Source organism: Lipotes vexillifer, unplaced genomic scaffold, assembly GCF_000442215.2.
Source record: "Lipotes vexillifer unplaced genomic scaffold, Lipotes_vexillifer_v1.1 scaffold1112, whole genome shotgun sequence".
Classification (NCBI taxonomy): Eukaryota; Metazoa; Chordata; class Mammalia; order Artiodactyla; family Lipotidae; genus Lipotes; species Lipotes vexillifer.
Window position 1 is genome coordinate 237256 of NW_006789373.1, and position 13467 is coordinate 250722.

Below are 13467 nucleotides of genomic sequence, written 5' to 3' on the forward strand. Positions count from 1 at the left end.
GACGCTCCCTGCCCGATCTCTCCCTGAAGCAACAGGGGGAAAACAGCGTGACCCTGGGCTCGGGTGCTGGGGCTGTGATGTCCTCGGAAAGTCAGCTCCAGTCCCAGAACCCCGCGTGTCCGGGCGATGGGCGAGGGTCGGGGACACCAGGTTTGTTCGAGGTGGAGCAACTTCAGCGATGGCCCTTCGCGTTAATCCCCCCAGCTTCTCAGCTCGGGCGGCCAGTGGTGTCCTTGCCTTAGCAGGGGATGGGGGTGGGGAAGGGTAGCCGAGTGTGGGTTGGAGGAGGCGTGAAGCAGGGGGCCCTAGCCCTCTGGGAAGACCCTGAGCTGGGGGGAGGGCGGCGCGGGGATCTGGGACAGCCTCTCGGCGGCAGCCGATCCCCTTCTCGGCGCCTCCTCCGCCCGCTGGGATTCTCTCTCGGGTAGGGGGAAAGGGGGCGGGGAGCAGAGGTATCCTTCAGACGGCGGCAGAAGAGGCAGACAGACTGACAGACACGCAGACCAACAGTGGAGCCCCAGGGTTCGTCCCCTGACTCCCGAGCTCCTTTGGTGGCGACTGGGGCTCGGCGCTGCGAAGCCAGATGTGGTCCGGAGGCGGTGGGAAGGCGCGGGGCTGGGAGGCCGCGGCGGGAGGGAGGACCAGCCTCGGCAGGCTCAGGTGAAAACCCACCCGTCCCTGGCCCACTCCCCGTCCCCGCCCGGGGAACCCCGACCCAACTGGAAAGTGGTTCACTTTGTAACTCCGCAAGTTGGTTGCAAAGCGGCGTTCACCTTCCTCCCTCCCCAACATCCCTCCTCCTCGGCTACTCCCCATCCCACCTCTTGCCCTCCCCTCTCTCGGTTCCCTCCTCCTTTCCCTCCCCCCTCCTCCTCCCCCCCGCGCGCCACCGCACCCCACAAAAATGGGGGTAGGGGTTCCGGAGGAGGGGGAAAGAAATGCTTTGGGTCGCGTCTCTGCCTCTCTCTCTCTGCCTCTCTCTCTCTCTCCCTCTTTGAGACCTAAAAATCCTGACAAGTGAAACTTAAAGGTGTTTACCTTGTCATCAGCATGTAAGCTAATTATCTCGGGCAAGATGTAGGCTTCTATTGTCTTGTTGCTTTAGCGCTTACGCCCCGCCTCTGGTGGCTGCCTAAAACCTGGCGCCGGGCTAAAACAAACGCGAGGCAGCCCCCGAGCCTCCACTCAAGCCAATTAAGGCGGACTCGGTCCACTCGGTTACGTGTACATCCAACAAGATCGGCGTTAAGGTAACACCAGAATATTTGGCAAAGGGAGAAAAAAAAAAGCAGCTAGGCTTCGCCTTCCCCCTCTCCCTTTTTTTTCCTCCTCTTCCTTCCTCCTCCAGCCGCCGCCGAATCATGTCGATGAGTCCAAAGCACACGACTCCGTTCTCAGTGTCTGACATCTTGAGTCCCCTGGAGGAAAGCTACAAGAAAGTGGGCATGGAGGGCGGCGGCCTCGGGGCTCCGCTGGCGGCTTACAGGCAGGGCCAGGCGGCACCGGCGGCCGCCGCCATGCAGCAGCACGCCGTGGGGCACCACGGCGCAGTCACCGCCGCCTACCACATGACGGCTGCGGGGGTGCCCCAGCTCTCGCACTCCGCCGTGGGGGGCTACTGCAACGGCAACCTGGGCAACATGAGCGAGCTGCCGCCGTACCAGGACACCATGCGGAACAGCACCTCGGGCCCCGGATGGTACGGCGCCAACCCGGACCCGCGCTTCCCCGCCAGTAAGTGAGGCCGCCCCACTGCAGGGCCGCGGGTTGAGCGCTGGAGGCGCGGGGAGAGCCGCCGGGAAGGCGCGGCGCCTGCCGGCTGCGCGCTGGGCATCATCAGGGTGGGCGGCCGGGCAGTGGCGCCAACGAGTCGGGCGCAGGAGCTGGGGAGTCTTCCCTTGTTGAGCTGAGGGGTCCAAGAAGAGGCACTTGGTAGCTCTGGGGTCCTGAGGGCAGGAGCTGGTATTTGGCGTCTGCCAGATGCGGCCAAGTGGCCGCTCTGCTCCGCGCGGGAGACCTCGGAATGCGGAGGGAGGTGGCCCCCTAACTAAGAGAGCCGGGACGAGCACGGCGCGGAGAGGCGCGGCCTGGCCGGGAGGGAGGTTGCTCTGCTGGGATGATGCGCTCAGGCCCCTGGCCTGGCCCACTCTCCAGTCTAGGCTGGAGGGAAGGCTTGTGGCTCCAGAGGGCGTTCTAAATGGGCCGAACAAGTGCCCTCGTTGGGGCTGACCGGAGAGAGCGGCCAAGAGGCAAAGAGTCTGGGGTCTCGGGGTCTCTAGCTTTTCGAAAGTGAACACCTCCCTCTCCTAAGCTCCCAAAGCTGGAGCCTACAGCTAGACCCCAGTTCCTGGCCTGGGCCCAGCTTGCTGCCCGTGGCCCACTAACCGCACGAATCTGGTGGGCTGGGCACGAAAGGAACAGGAGGAACAGTCTTTCTCCACTCTGCTTTTCGGGTGAAGCACCGAGACTGAGGGAGGTAGCTGGGGTTGAGGTGGGGAGCTCTGCAGTAAACCCCTCGACGGCACGGCCTGGGGCAGGCGCTGGCGATCCCGCGGCTGGGCCTCTCCGGATGGAGGCGGCCTAGGTGAGGAGTGCGCCGTCAGGGCAGGGGCCGGGCCGGCCAAGCGCGCAGAAGGCAGAGGTGGTCTGGCCCGGCCCGGCCCCTGCCGACGCTGTGCGTTTGTCGCTTACAGTCTCCCGCTTCATGGGCCCGGCGAGCGGCATGAACATGAGCGGCATGGGCGGCCTGGGCTCTCTGGGGGACGTGAGCAAGAACATGGCCCCACTACCAAGCGCACCGCGCCGGAAGCGCCGGGTGCTCTTCTCCCAGGCGCAGGTGTACGAGCTGGAGCGACGCTTCAAACAACAGAAGTACCTGTCCGCGCCCGAGCGCGAGCACCTGGCCAGCATGATCCACCTGACGCCCACGCAGGTCAAGATCTGGTTCCAGAACCACCGCTACAAGATGAAGCGCCAAGCCAAGGACAAGGCGGCACAGCAGCAACTGCAGCAGGATAGCGGCGGCGGGGGCGCCGGGTGCCAGCAGCAGCAAGCGCAGCAGCAGTCACCGCGCCGCGTGGCTGTGCCGGTCCTGGTGAAAGACCGCCGTGGGGGGCTACTGCAACGGCAACCTGGGCAACATGAGCGAGCTGCCGCCGTACCAGGACACCATGCGGAACAGCACCTCGGGCCCCGGATGGTACGGCGCCAACCCGGACCCGCGCTTCCCCGCCAGTAAGTGAGGCCGCCCCACTGCAGGGCCGCGGGTTGAGCGCTGGAGGCGCGGGGAGAGCCGCCGGGAAGGCGCGGCGCCTGCCGGCTGCGCGCTGGGCATCATCAGGGTGGGCGGCCGGGCAGTGGCGCCAACGAGTCGGGCGCAGGAGCTGGGGAGTCTTCCCTTGTTGAGCTGAGGGGTCCAAGAAGAGGCACTTGGTAGCTCTGGGGTCCTGAGGGCAGGAGCTGGTATTTGGCGTCTGCCAGATGCGGCCAAGTGGCCGCTCTGCTCCGCGCGGGAGACCTCGGAATGCGGAGGGAGGTGGCCCCCTAACTAAGAGAGCCGGGACGAGCACGGCGCGGAGAGGCGCGGCCTGGCCGGGAGGGAGGTTGCTCTGCTGGGATGATGCGCTCAGGCCCCTGGCCTGGCCCACTCTCCAGTCTAGGCTGGAGGGAAGGCTTGTGGCTCCAGAGGGCGTTCTAAATGGGCCGAACAAGTGCCCTCGTTGGGGCTGACCGGAGAGAGCGGCCAAGAGGCAAAGAGTCTGGGGTCTCGGGGTCTCTAGCTTTTCGAAAGTGAACACCTCCCTCTCCTAAGCTCCCAAAGCTGGAGCCTACAGCTAGACCCCAGTTCCTGGCCTGGGCCCAGCTTGCTGCCCGTGGCCCACTAACCGCACGAATCTGGTGGGCTGGGCACGAAAGGAACAGGAGGAACAGTCTTTCTCCACTCTGCTTTTCGGGTGAAGCACCGAGACTGAGGGAGGTAGCTGGGGTTGAGGTGGGGAGCTCTGCAGTAAACCCCTCGACGGCACGGCCTGGGGCAGGCGCTGGCGATCCCGCGGCTGGGCCTCTCCGGATGGAGGCGGCCTAGGTGAGGAGTGCGCCGTCAGGGCAGGGGCCGGGCCGGCCAAGCGCGCAGAAGGCAGAGGTGGTCTGGCCCGGCCCGGCCCCTGCCGACGCTGTGCGTTTGTCGCTTACAGTCTCCCGCTTCATGGGCCCGGCGAGCGGCATGAACATGAGCGGCATGGGCGGCCTGGGCTCTCTGGGGGACGTGAGCAAGAACATGGCCCCACTACCAAGCGCACCGCGCCGGAAGCGCCGGGTGCTCTTCTCCCAGGCGCAGGTGTACGAGCTGGAGCGACGCTTCAAACAACAGAAGTACCTGTCCGCGCCCGAGCGCGAGCACCTGGCCAGCATGATCCACCTGACGCCCACGCAGGTCAAGATCTGGTTCCAGAACCACCGCTACAAGATGAAGCGCCAAGCCAAGGACAAGGCGGCACAGCAGCAACTGCAGCAGGATAGCGGCGGCGGGGGCGCCGGGTGCCAGCAGCAGCAAGCGCAGCAGCAGTCACCGCGCCGCGTGGCTGTGCCGGTCCTGGTGAAAGACGGCAAACCCTGCCAGGCGGGCGCCCCTGCGCCGGGCGCCGCCAGCCTGCAAGGCCACGCGCAGCAGCAGGCGCAGCAGCAGGCGCAGGCCGCTCAGGCGGCGGCAGCAGCTATCTCAGTGGGCAGCGGCGGCCCCGGCCTCGGCGCGCACCCGGGCCACCAGCCGGGCAGCGCGGGCCAGTCTCCGGACCTGGCGCACCACGCCACCAGCCCCGCGGCGCTGCAGGGCCAGGTCTCCAGCCTGTCCCACCTGAACTCCTCGGGCTCGGACTACGGCACCATGTCCTGCTCCACCTTGCTATATGGTCGGACCTGGTGAGAGGACGCCGGGCCGGGCCTAGCCCAGCGCTCTGCCTCATCGCTTCCCCTACTGCCCGCCACACACCACCAACCACCCACTACACCGTGCGCTTCGACTTTTCTAAAGAACCTGTCCCGATAAGACCAAGGGAAAAAAACACAACGACCAAACTGCTGGACGTATTTCTTTTCTTTTCTTTTCTTTTTCTAAAATTTGCAGGATTTTTTTTAAAAAAAAGAAAATAAAACAACCAAGCGATCCAATTCTTTAAGGAGTCTGAAACAGAGAAGGACATAACAAGAACCGCTTTGGGGGTGTCTTTTGGGTGATTCCGATGGGTTTCCCACGCTCGGGTGGGGTGCAGTTTGGAGAGGGCTCTACGCTGACATGCCTCTGGACTCTAAAGATCGAAAACTTCACTCTGGGTACACTGTGCCAGCAAAGTGGACTTGCCTGTAAATACCAGGATTTCTTTGAAGGGGCGACGGGGGCTGGGGAGAGGAAAAGACTCCTCGACAGATCCCGCTTGCCACTGACACAAAGGAAATGCCCCCTCCTGGCCCCCTCTGGCCACCCAGGCTCAGCTGAGACCGGCCCTGGTTAAAATTGTTTTATGTTTGATGTGAACTTGTAGCTGTAAAACGCTGTCAAAAGTTGGACTAAATGCTTAGTTTTAGTAATCTGTACATTTTGTTGTAAAAAACAAAAACAAAAAACCAGTCCCCGTCCCCAGCCCATCATATTTTTTATGGGCCTTGACAAATCTGTGTATATTATTTGGCAGTTTGGTATTTGCAGCGTCAGTCTTTTTCTGTTGTAACTTATGTAGATATCTGGCTTAAGTATAGTTCCTAAGAAGCTTCTAATAAATTATACAAATTAAAAAGATTCTTTTTCTGATTAAAAAACCCATCTTTTGTTTGGTTTTGATTTGGCTTTTTTGGTGGTAGGGGGTGTGGCTCAACATTGGCCTGATGAGATTCGAATTGTTTGGGGGCTCAAAGGATCCTGAACCAGCTAAGGAGGCCAGGCGCAGAGTCTTTGCCCCACGGGAAGAGGGAGTTTTGTTCTGCCTCTGAATTAAGTAGAACCAAACCTTGAGCAGTCCTGGGACTTGGCAATAGAGAGTAGAAAAGCTAAACTCCTTCCACCAGGAGGAAAAGGGAGAAAAGAAGAGAAAGAGACCAAAGGACTAGTTTTCAAAGCCAGGCTTCTGTTCCTTAAAACCTCAGAAGTATCTACCGTGATCTTATACAGCTGAGCCAGTGTTTTAAAGCAGCCGGCCTCGGATGTTCGTTTTAAATAACCCTGAATGAACGATTATTTTTACTAGACGGATCATGCCTGTAGATTTCAACATTAATTCTTTATTTCGAATCCTCGGCAGAGCCTCCTTGGGACTAGAATTCGGTGGGAGGCTGTTTTCGAAAGCGAGGAAGTTGTTAGGGGTTTCGTTTCTGCTCTAAAACAGTTATCCCCGCACAGGCTGGCCGACGGCTTCTCGTGGCTTCTCCGGCCTTGGGAGGTGTCCGACTGGGCTGCTGGCCTTGGGGACACCCCTGGCAGGACTTTGGGAGCTGGCCTTTCTGCTCTTTGTTCCAAGGTTTCCGTCTCTGGGCTCCTGGTCTCCTAAATCTTTGTAGTAAGGAATCTTTCTCCTGTCTCCAGCTCTGCACCTCTCCCTGAGCTCCCCCACCCCCATCGCAGCAAAAACAGAAAACAAAACAAACAAAACACTTTGACCTCTCTCGCTACCTTTAATTTCTTGGTCTCTTTGGTACCCAGATATAGCTGTTGGGGAAGTCTTAATTGTCCCGGGGAGGCGAGAAAGAAGGAAATTGAGAGAAATTTGACAGAGAGAAATTGTCGTCCCTTGATGGGCTGTTGCCCCTTCCGTGTCACCTCTGACAAACCTACAGGAAAAGTGGCCGGGTGGGCTGTGGACAGATGCCCCTCCCAGCACTTTTCTCTAGGCCTGAAAGTGTTTGATTGTGGAGGATTGATTCATATTTGGCATGTACTGATTTATCGCCTGGAATTTCAACTTTCTTTTTTCCCTTCTTGCCTGTCATCACCTTTTCTTCCTCTTCTTTGCAGCTCATTCTGACTCCATCTCTCTCTTCCCAGACCTCCACCCTCACCCCCCAGAAATGTGTAAGGAAAATGAGGGGGGGGCGCGGAGGAGGGTGTGCTGGCACCAGCAGTCCTCTCTGTTGACTTCCTGGAGGCTCTTCTCCGTGGCGCCCCGACTGGGGACTAGGACAGACTTCCTCCCTCGGGTCTGGCTGCTGAGATACTGTTTTCAGTATCTCAAAGAGACTCGGAGATTTCGAGAGGGCAGTTGGTTAGATCTAGAGAATGTGCTAGTTGGGGGAAGTCTCAGCAGGCCTCACGTTTTGGAAAACAAGAAAAAACCCGGGAAGTCTGAACACTTGTATTGGAATGGGCAGCAGTGGTCATGGGACAGTGTGTGTAGGTAGTTAAGTCACCCAGCTCAGGCCCAGCTTGGCAGGGGAGATGTTAATGCTAAGGTCTGAATTCTGTGGGGTGGGAGCTTCCGCTCCACCTGCCCCCATGCCCGACACAAGGGAGGGGCTGGGCGCGGGGTGCCTGACAATGGCCAGGGGGGCTGTCCCCCCCAACCCATCTCGCCCAGAGCGCCCCGGCCCCGGAGAGTAACAATTTTAGTGAGCTGTGGTACCCTCAGTCTTATCACCCTTGCACTGGTTGGAGTTTCTACCAGATACATTCTTCTCCCTGCCGTCTAGAGTTGGCTTAATTTTGAAGTCTGTTTACTGGTCCCGAGAAAAGGTGAATTCAGCCGGGTCTGCAGATGGGACGGAGACAAACAGGGCCTTGGCCCCTTCTCTCCATCCATCACACGGGGTCCTCCAGCTCCGGTCCCTGGCCGCGCATCTCTGTAGCTGCAGGAAGCGGCCCTGGAAGGCAATCTGAAGCGTCCTGGTAGGGAAAAGGGTGCGTGCTGGGTGCAGCGAAAGACCAAAGACGGAGACACACTTCATCCCCACATCCTGGTCAGCCTCGGCAATCTTTGCCTTCTCCAGCAGTGGACCTCCCCTAAGTCTCCAGCATCTCTGGCCCAGGGAGGTTCTGGTCTCCTCTGATGGAGAAAGACTTCTGGTGTTGTGTCTGACGCTGAAGTGCCTGGAAGAGCCAGAAGCTGCTCCACGCGCGGGGGCAGCACTGTTCGCCCCGAGGTCCAGGAGCAGCTGAACGCCGCCACCTAAGCACCCCATCCATCCCTAGGCCCCGATGACTTCGGGAAGTGGGGGAGATTTTGCAGACAGCATTCCCCCCCTTCCTCCTATTCCCCACCTCCAACCCCGCCATGTAAACACGAGGACTTTCTCGAGAGCCTTGGAGAGCAGCTCTAGTGGCTTCAGGGCCTGAAACCCCAGGCTTGGCTTGTTTGATGTTTAGCATCCCAAAGCGGCTCCCCACCCCCGCCCCAGCCTGGGAACCCGGAGCTGTGGGTCGGAGAGGCAGGAAAGCTGCCCTCTCAGCTGGCCGGGCCAGGGACTGGGCCGGGCTTAGTGGAGGCGACAAGATCGGGAAAGAGATGCTCCGAGCCGGAAAGAAGGGAGCCCGGGCTGCCGCCGCCGCCCCCAACAGGAACAGAAGCGGGTACAGCTGGAGTCCTCAAGCCCAGGAGGTGGGTGGGGGCAGGGGATGCGTCAGCAGCCGGGGCACCGGCTCTGGGACCGGGCCGGCCCGGTGGGAGGTAGCTCGGGGCCCACGAGCGAAATCAGAGGCAGGCCGGGGCCGGCTCGGCGAGAAGCGCTCAGGGCACTTACTCCTGGAGGCGGGGGCGTCCCCGCGCGCTCCAGTCCAAGGGCCTCGCAGGAGGCAGCTCTTCTTCCCACGGCTTAGGGATTGGCCTTTCTAAGGGCAAGACTGTCTCGGGAGCCTTCCAGGGGATTTTAATCGTCCTGGGGCAGGGGTAGGCCTAGGTGTGGGCTTGAGGTCCCCGATTTTGAGACCTCAGGGAAGAATTCTCATACTTTATAGAGGCCGCACACTCTCCGAGCGCGCTGGCGGGCGTTTGGGCGCCGGTGAGGGGCTTTCTCCTGGCGCGAGTGCACAAAAGGTAGCGTGAGTCTCTTCTCAGGCGACCCGGGATAAGAGGAAAGGAGAGCGGGGTTTTCTGACTTCCAACTCATTAGGGACCAGGTAAGGTCAATGCTTTCTCTATTATGGCTTTATCTTAAAAGCGGGTCAATTTAAGATAAGGGTGGGAAAAATCCAGGATCTGTGTGAACCATGCTGATAAAGACTGACCCCTTTCCTGAACTAAAAGCAAGCCAGGCAGACATTCATTTTCTTTAAACAAGAGAGCTGTGAGAAGCTGCCTTGACTTCTGATCTAACGTCCCCAGTCTCTCTAGACATCGCTTTCCCTCCCCCCCCCAATTATTGGTGTGTGTGGAGTGGGGAGCCAGGTGATCGAGGATATTGTTTGCGGAGAACTAGAAAGCCGGTTGGGAAATGTGAATCTAAGATGATATGGCTCTTAGGCATGGTTTGCTGGCTTGTTTGTTTCAAATGCTGCTGTCTTTTAGAATGGATGGAAAGCAACAGACTTGAGTATTGGGAGGGACGATCCTGAATGTGTTGCTTGATCGGTTCCCTATTAGGAGATGCTGGGTACCACCTTCCTCTGGCCCTCCCTGCCTTTCTGACTGGTGTGTTTGTGGTTGTGCAATTGTGTTCTGTGACTTCAGGCCACGCTCTGTGGGGCCCAGTTTGGGCTTATGCCTCAACTTGGAGGACAGCAAGTTTCCTGGTGCCTCTTTGGAAAAAGAGGAAAAAAGTTCAGGAAAAAGCGTCCTATCCCCCAATCACCCTCTGTGGCAAACTTGTCCATCCAAGTGGCTGAAGGAATTGGGTGTTGATGGGAGTAGAGGAAAGAATTTTTTATTGAAGGGGAGAGCCAAGGTCTGAATGTCACCTCCCCTCCATGCAGTTGTATTTCTAAACTTTCCTTGATGGTTCTCAAAGAAACGGAGGAGGAAGAGGCTCAGCATCTCGAGAGCACAGCTTCTGCCTCATCTGAAGCCACAGCTGAAGTGGCTGGCTGTACTTCTCTCTGATAGTGACCTAATGCCCTACTTGGAGGGCATCTAGGCACAGCCCCAGGATCCTCATTTGATAATGTTTCCCATTTTGTCTCTGCTTCCTAAACATGTATGGTGTTTGCTATTAGTTGAGTTGTAACAAAGTTTCGGAAAGGGTGAGATTTAAATTGACTTTCCTGTTTTATTTCTTTTTTAGTTATTTGCAGGACACAGTGTAAATTAGTCACCGTTAATGTTCTGCTTGAAATGAGAAGCAACATTTAAAAAATCACAGGCAATAACAGGCTTTGTTAAAAGGGCTCGATTTTCCAATACAATATTCACATCTGATGCTGCCCACTCTGTATGTAGGTGTAAGTGGTTGCATACAGACACCTGTCTGTGTGTGTATTATAGAAATATATACACATATGTATCTAATATATCTATTTTATTAAGATATTCAACAAGAAAAAATTAATACAGGATTCTCTTAGTAGGGGATCTTACAGAACCTGTTAGATGCAAGAAAGTTGAATGCATTTACCACCTCAAGTAAGATGTCACATGAAACTGAGTTTTCCTTAAGAAAATCAAGTAAACGAAAACCTTCTTTAGTTTTTCCCACTTTAAATTGGAATATTAATTTATTTTCATATGAAACTCTAGAGAGCTAATTATGTTTGGGGAAAATATTAAAATTTGTCCTTAAAGAAAATGAACTTGTTGCCTGAGACACACAGCTGTAGATGAGACTTCTTGAAGCAATCTACAACAAAAATTGTTGTCATGTGCTACACCTACATTACCCACTAATAGAACTGGTTAGTATGAACAGCGTTTCCAGCTAACAAAAACAAATGGAAGTGTTGCTGCCCCTTGTTTGTAGCAAGTGTCCCCCCTATTCTGGCCTTCACAGAGTAGTGGAAATAAAAGGGCAGGTCTGAGTGTAGTCTGACAAGAAGAAAAAGACAAACTTTCCCTCTTCCTTCCCCCCATTTTGTACATTTCCAGGAATCCTGTCTTTGATTGCTACATGAAATTGTCAGTAAGGCCAGGCTGTTGGTGGAGTGTTAAACATTGCATTTCTAGGGTTTCTGGTGATTGTTGACAATTTCATTTCTACAAAAGATGTCGGGGCCTGAAAAGTGTACTTGGATACCCTTTTCCAGTTGCTATGTCCTGGAGCAATTCTGTGGAAAATCACCCAGAACGGCCTGGCCTCCACCTTACCTAGCATTCTCCCTCCCAACGTTGCTGTGTGAAGGTGTCCAAAGCTCTAGGAAAACAAGGGTTTATTTAGTCTGAGTGTGACCGATTTACCTGATCTCTCAGGCACACACAAGGCTGAGTGCGGGCCTTGCAGATGTAAACCTGGGAATTACATTAACGACGCAAAGACGACTAAGAGCTGGCTCCTCTAACCTAGGAGATCAGGTCAACGGTTTAACAAATCTGCCTGTGTGTATAGAGGGAACACCGCAAGTTAGGGTCCCTTCAGGTGCCCACAGGGCACCAGGTTTCTAAACAGACTTTTTCACACGGGCTTTTTCAGAGGAGACTCTGAAGCCTAGAGGATTAAACCTCTCTCTCCCCTCCTGGCCACTCAGTGGTGCCTTGAGGTCTGCAAGGCACTGTTTTCTGGGTGGAGTCTAAGGGGGTCGGTGATTCTGGCCAGTGATGGCGTCTTCCTTCCCTTGTGAGTGTGCTTCAGATAGAATTGCAACTCTTGCGCCACGGGTGAGCACAGAGCACACATCCCTGCCTCTGGCCAGGGCAAACAGAAGTTGTAGCCAGTTCATTACTACTCACCAACCTGCAATAGTCACCGAAATGTTGGTTACTGCTCCCTGGCAGGACTGCTGAGGCTGGCGCCAGAGTGTTGTAAATTTTGGAAATGCTGCAGTGTATCATACCTACAACTCACGCAGTTGGTAAAACTCAGATAGCTGTCTGCATGTCACTTTGGCTTCATGTTGAAATCAAATGGGAGATCTGGTGGAAATATTTAACAAAAGCCAACTTACCCACAGCCATAATCTAGCACAGGATGGGGGGTAAAGAGAAAATCTTTGACAAAGATGGTGCCATACAAGGACCATCATGCATCCGTAACAGTTGACATTAACCTTCCGGTGTGAACTGTTTTCTAACAACTACAATGCCACGCCAACCCCAAATTAGTTGTTGAAAATTCTCGACATGGCTAAGTACTTAGATTCTGTTGGTTGGGTGTCTGTGGAAGCTGGACGTTTGTGTGTTTGTGGTTCTGTTCACTGGTAAGAAAAGAGAGGGAAAGAAAGAGGAGTGGAAAAGAGGAGAGGGGAGGGGAGAGGAGCAGCTGCGCCCAGTGGAAGTGTGTGAGGTTCTGTTGTTGTTTGTGGCAGCTGAGTCTCCCCGGTTAGAGCTGGTCTTTAGGTCGAAGCGTTGGAGCCGGGTGGATGAGTGAGTGTATGGTGTCTGGTGTTTAGGGGTGATGCTAGCAAGGAGGGCTGGGGGGGCAGAATGGGAGGAAGCGTGTGTACCATGCCTTTTCGTTGGGCCGGTAACACAGTGGCAACGTAATTATCCCGCTTAAACATGCTCAAATGGCAAAAAGTTGCAAAATAGATGACCTCCCTGAGAAGAGAGGGAGCTGGTTACGGAGGTCTGCAGCCATCATCCTTTTTTCAATACATTTTAAACAAGAGGATCTAGCAAGTGATTCCGATTCAATACACATAATCAGTTTGCAAGTCTTATTTCCATTTGAAAACAGGGCCATTTGCAATCATAAGAGCTGGACACACTGAAAGATTCAGAGCGCTTTCCGAGCAGATGATGGGTGACAGAATCTGCAGGCAAGCACTAAATATTTTCTTCTAGCCTCAGACCTTATGCATCAGCCTTCAGTCCCGATGTATTTTAAATCGAATATTCCTGTTGAATATATAACTTAATTGCTTAGAAAATCGAGACTCAATGATTGGAGGGGGGAAAAGCCGGCAAGAAAGGTGAGAGAAACCGTGTTAGTTCTTTCCCCAGGTGCTGGTTAACTGTTATTTAGTGAAGAGTACACGGATAAAAGATTTGATGAAAAATTCAAGCTTGTTTTTAAAGTTAGGGCCGCCAGAAGAGGTTGTCTGGGGCTAAAATTCGAGGGTTAGAGCCGCGAAGCCCTGCGCGGGTGCGGCGGGGGCCAGCGGGGCGTCTGCGGGGCGGGGGCGGTGAGCTGCCACCGAAGCCCAGGGGGCTGCTCCGCGGCCTCCAGCCTCACCGCCAGAGGCCTGAGACCCTCTCCCGGCCTCGCGGTTTCATATTGGCTGTCAGGGGTCTCAGCTGGAAGTGTGGGCACTTAAAATCTCGATCTATTTTAAGGTCTCTCGTAGAAAGTTTTGGTTTCCAGGATCAAGAGAAGCAACTGTCCGCGACCTCCCCATTCCCGCCGGCGGCCTCAGCTCTCCGCACCCCCTCGGCCTCCCCTCCAACCCGGGTCCGAGGCCTCCCCCCC

At 55.8% G+C, this 13467-nt stretch overlaps 1 protein-coding gene across 3 annotated transcripts; it reads left to right on the plus strand.

Annotated features, from left to right (window-relative positions):
* The first annotated feature begins 487 nt into the window (after positions 1–487).
* Positions 488–5811, plus strand: NKX2-1 (NK2 homeobox 1). 3 transcript variants are annotated; one of them, XM_007462592.1, is made up of 4 exons: positions 584–660; positions 1349–1734; positions 2694–3036; positions 4519–4921. In XM_007462592.1, exons 1-4 carry the CDS (start codon positions 584–586, stop codon positions 4919–4921), a joined length of 1209 nt encoding a protein of 402 aa, XP_007462654.1. The 3 variants fall into 3 exon arrangements, with proteins under 3 accessions (XP_007462653.1, XP_007462654.1, XP_007462655.1); XM_007462593.1 differs by lacking the exon at positions 2694–3036 and adding an exon at positions 1106–1250 and having other exon boundaries at positions 585–660; positions 4194–5068; XM_007462591.1 differs by lacking the exon at positions 2694–3036 and having other exon boundaries at positions 488–660; positions 4194–5811.
* Positions 5812–13467: the final 7656 nt, after the last annotated feature.

Bases quoted from the DNA above. Each gene is read 5' to 3' on its own strand.
- NKX2-1 (XM_007462592.1), top strand. From the start codon at position 584: ATGTGGTCCGGAGGCGGTGGGAAGGCGCGGGGCTGGGAGGCCGCGGCG. The intron at 661-1,348 runs GTGAAAACCCAC...TTCCTCCTCCAG, and splicing joins ACCAGCCTCGGCAGGCTCAG to CCGCCGCCGAATCATGTCGA. The intron at 3,037-4,518 runs GTGCCAGCAGCA...GCAGCAGGATAG, and splicing joins AGCGGCGGCGGGGGCGCCGG to CGGCGGCGGGGGCGCCGGGT.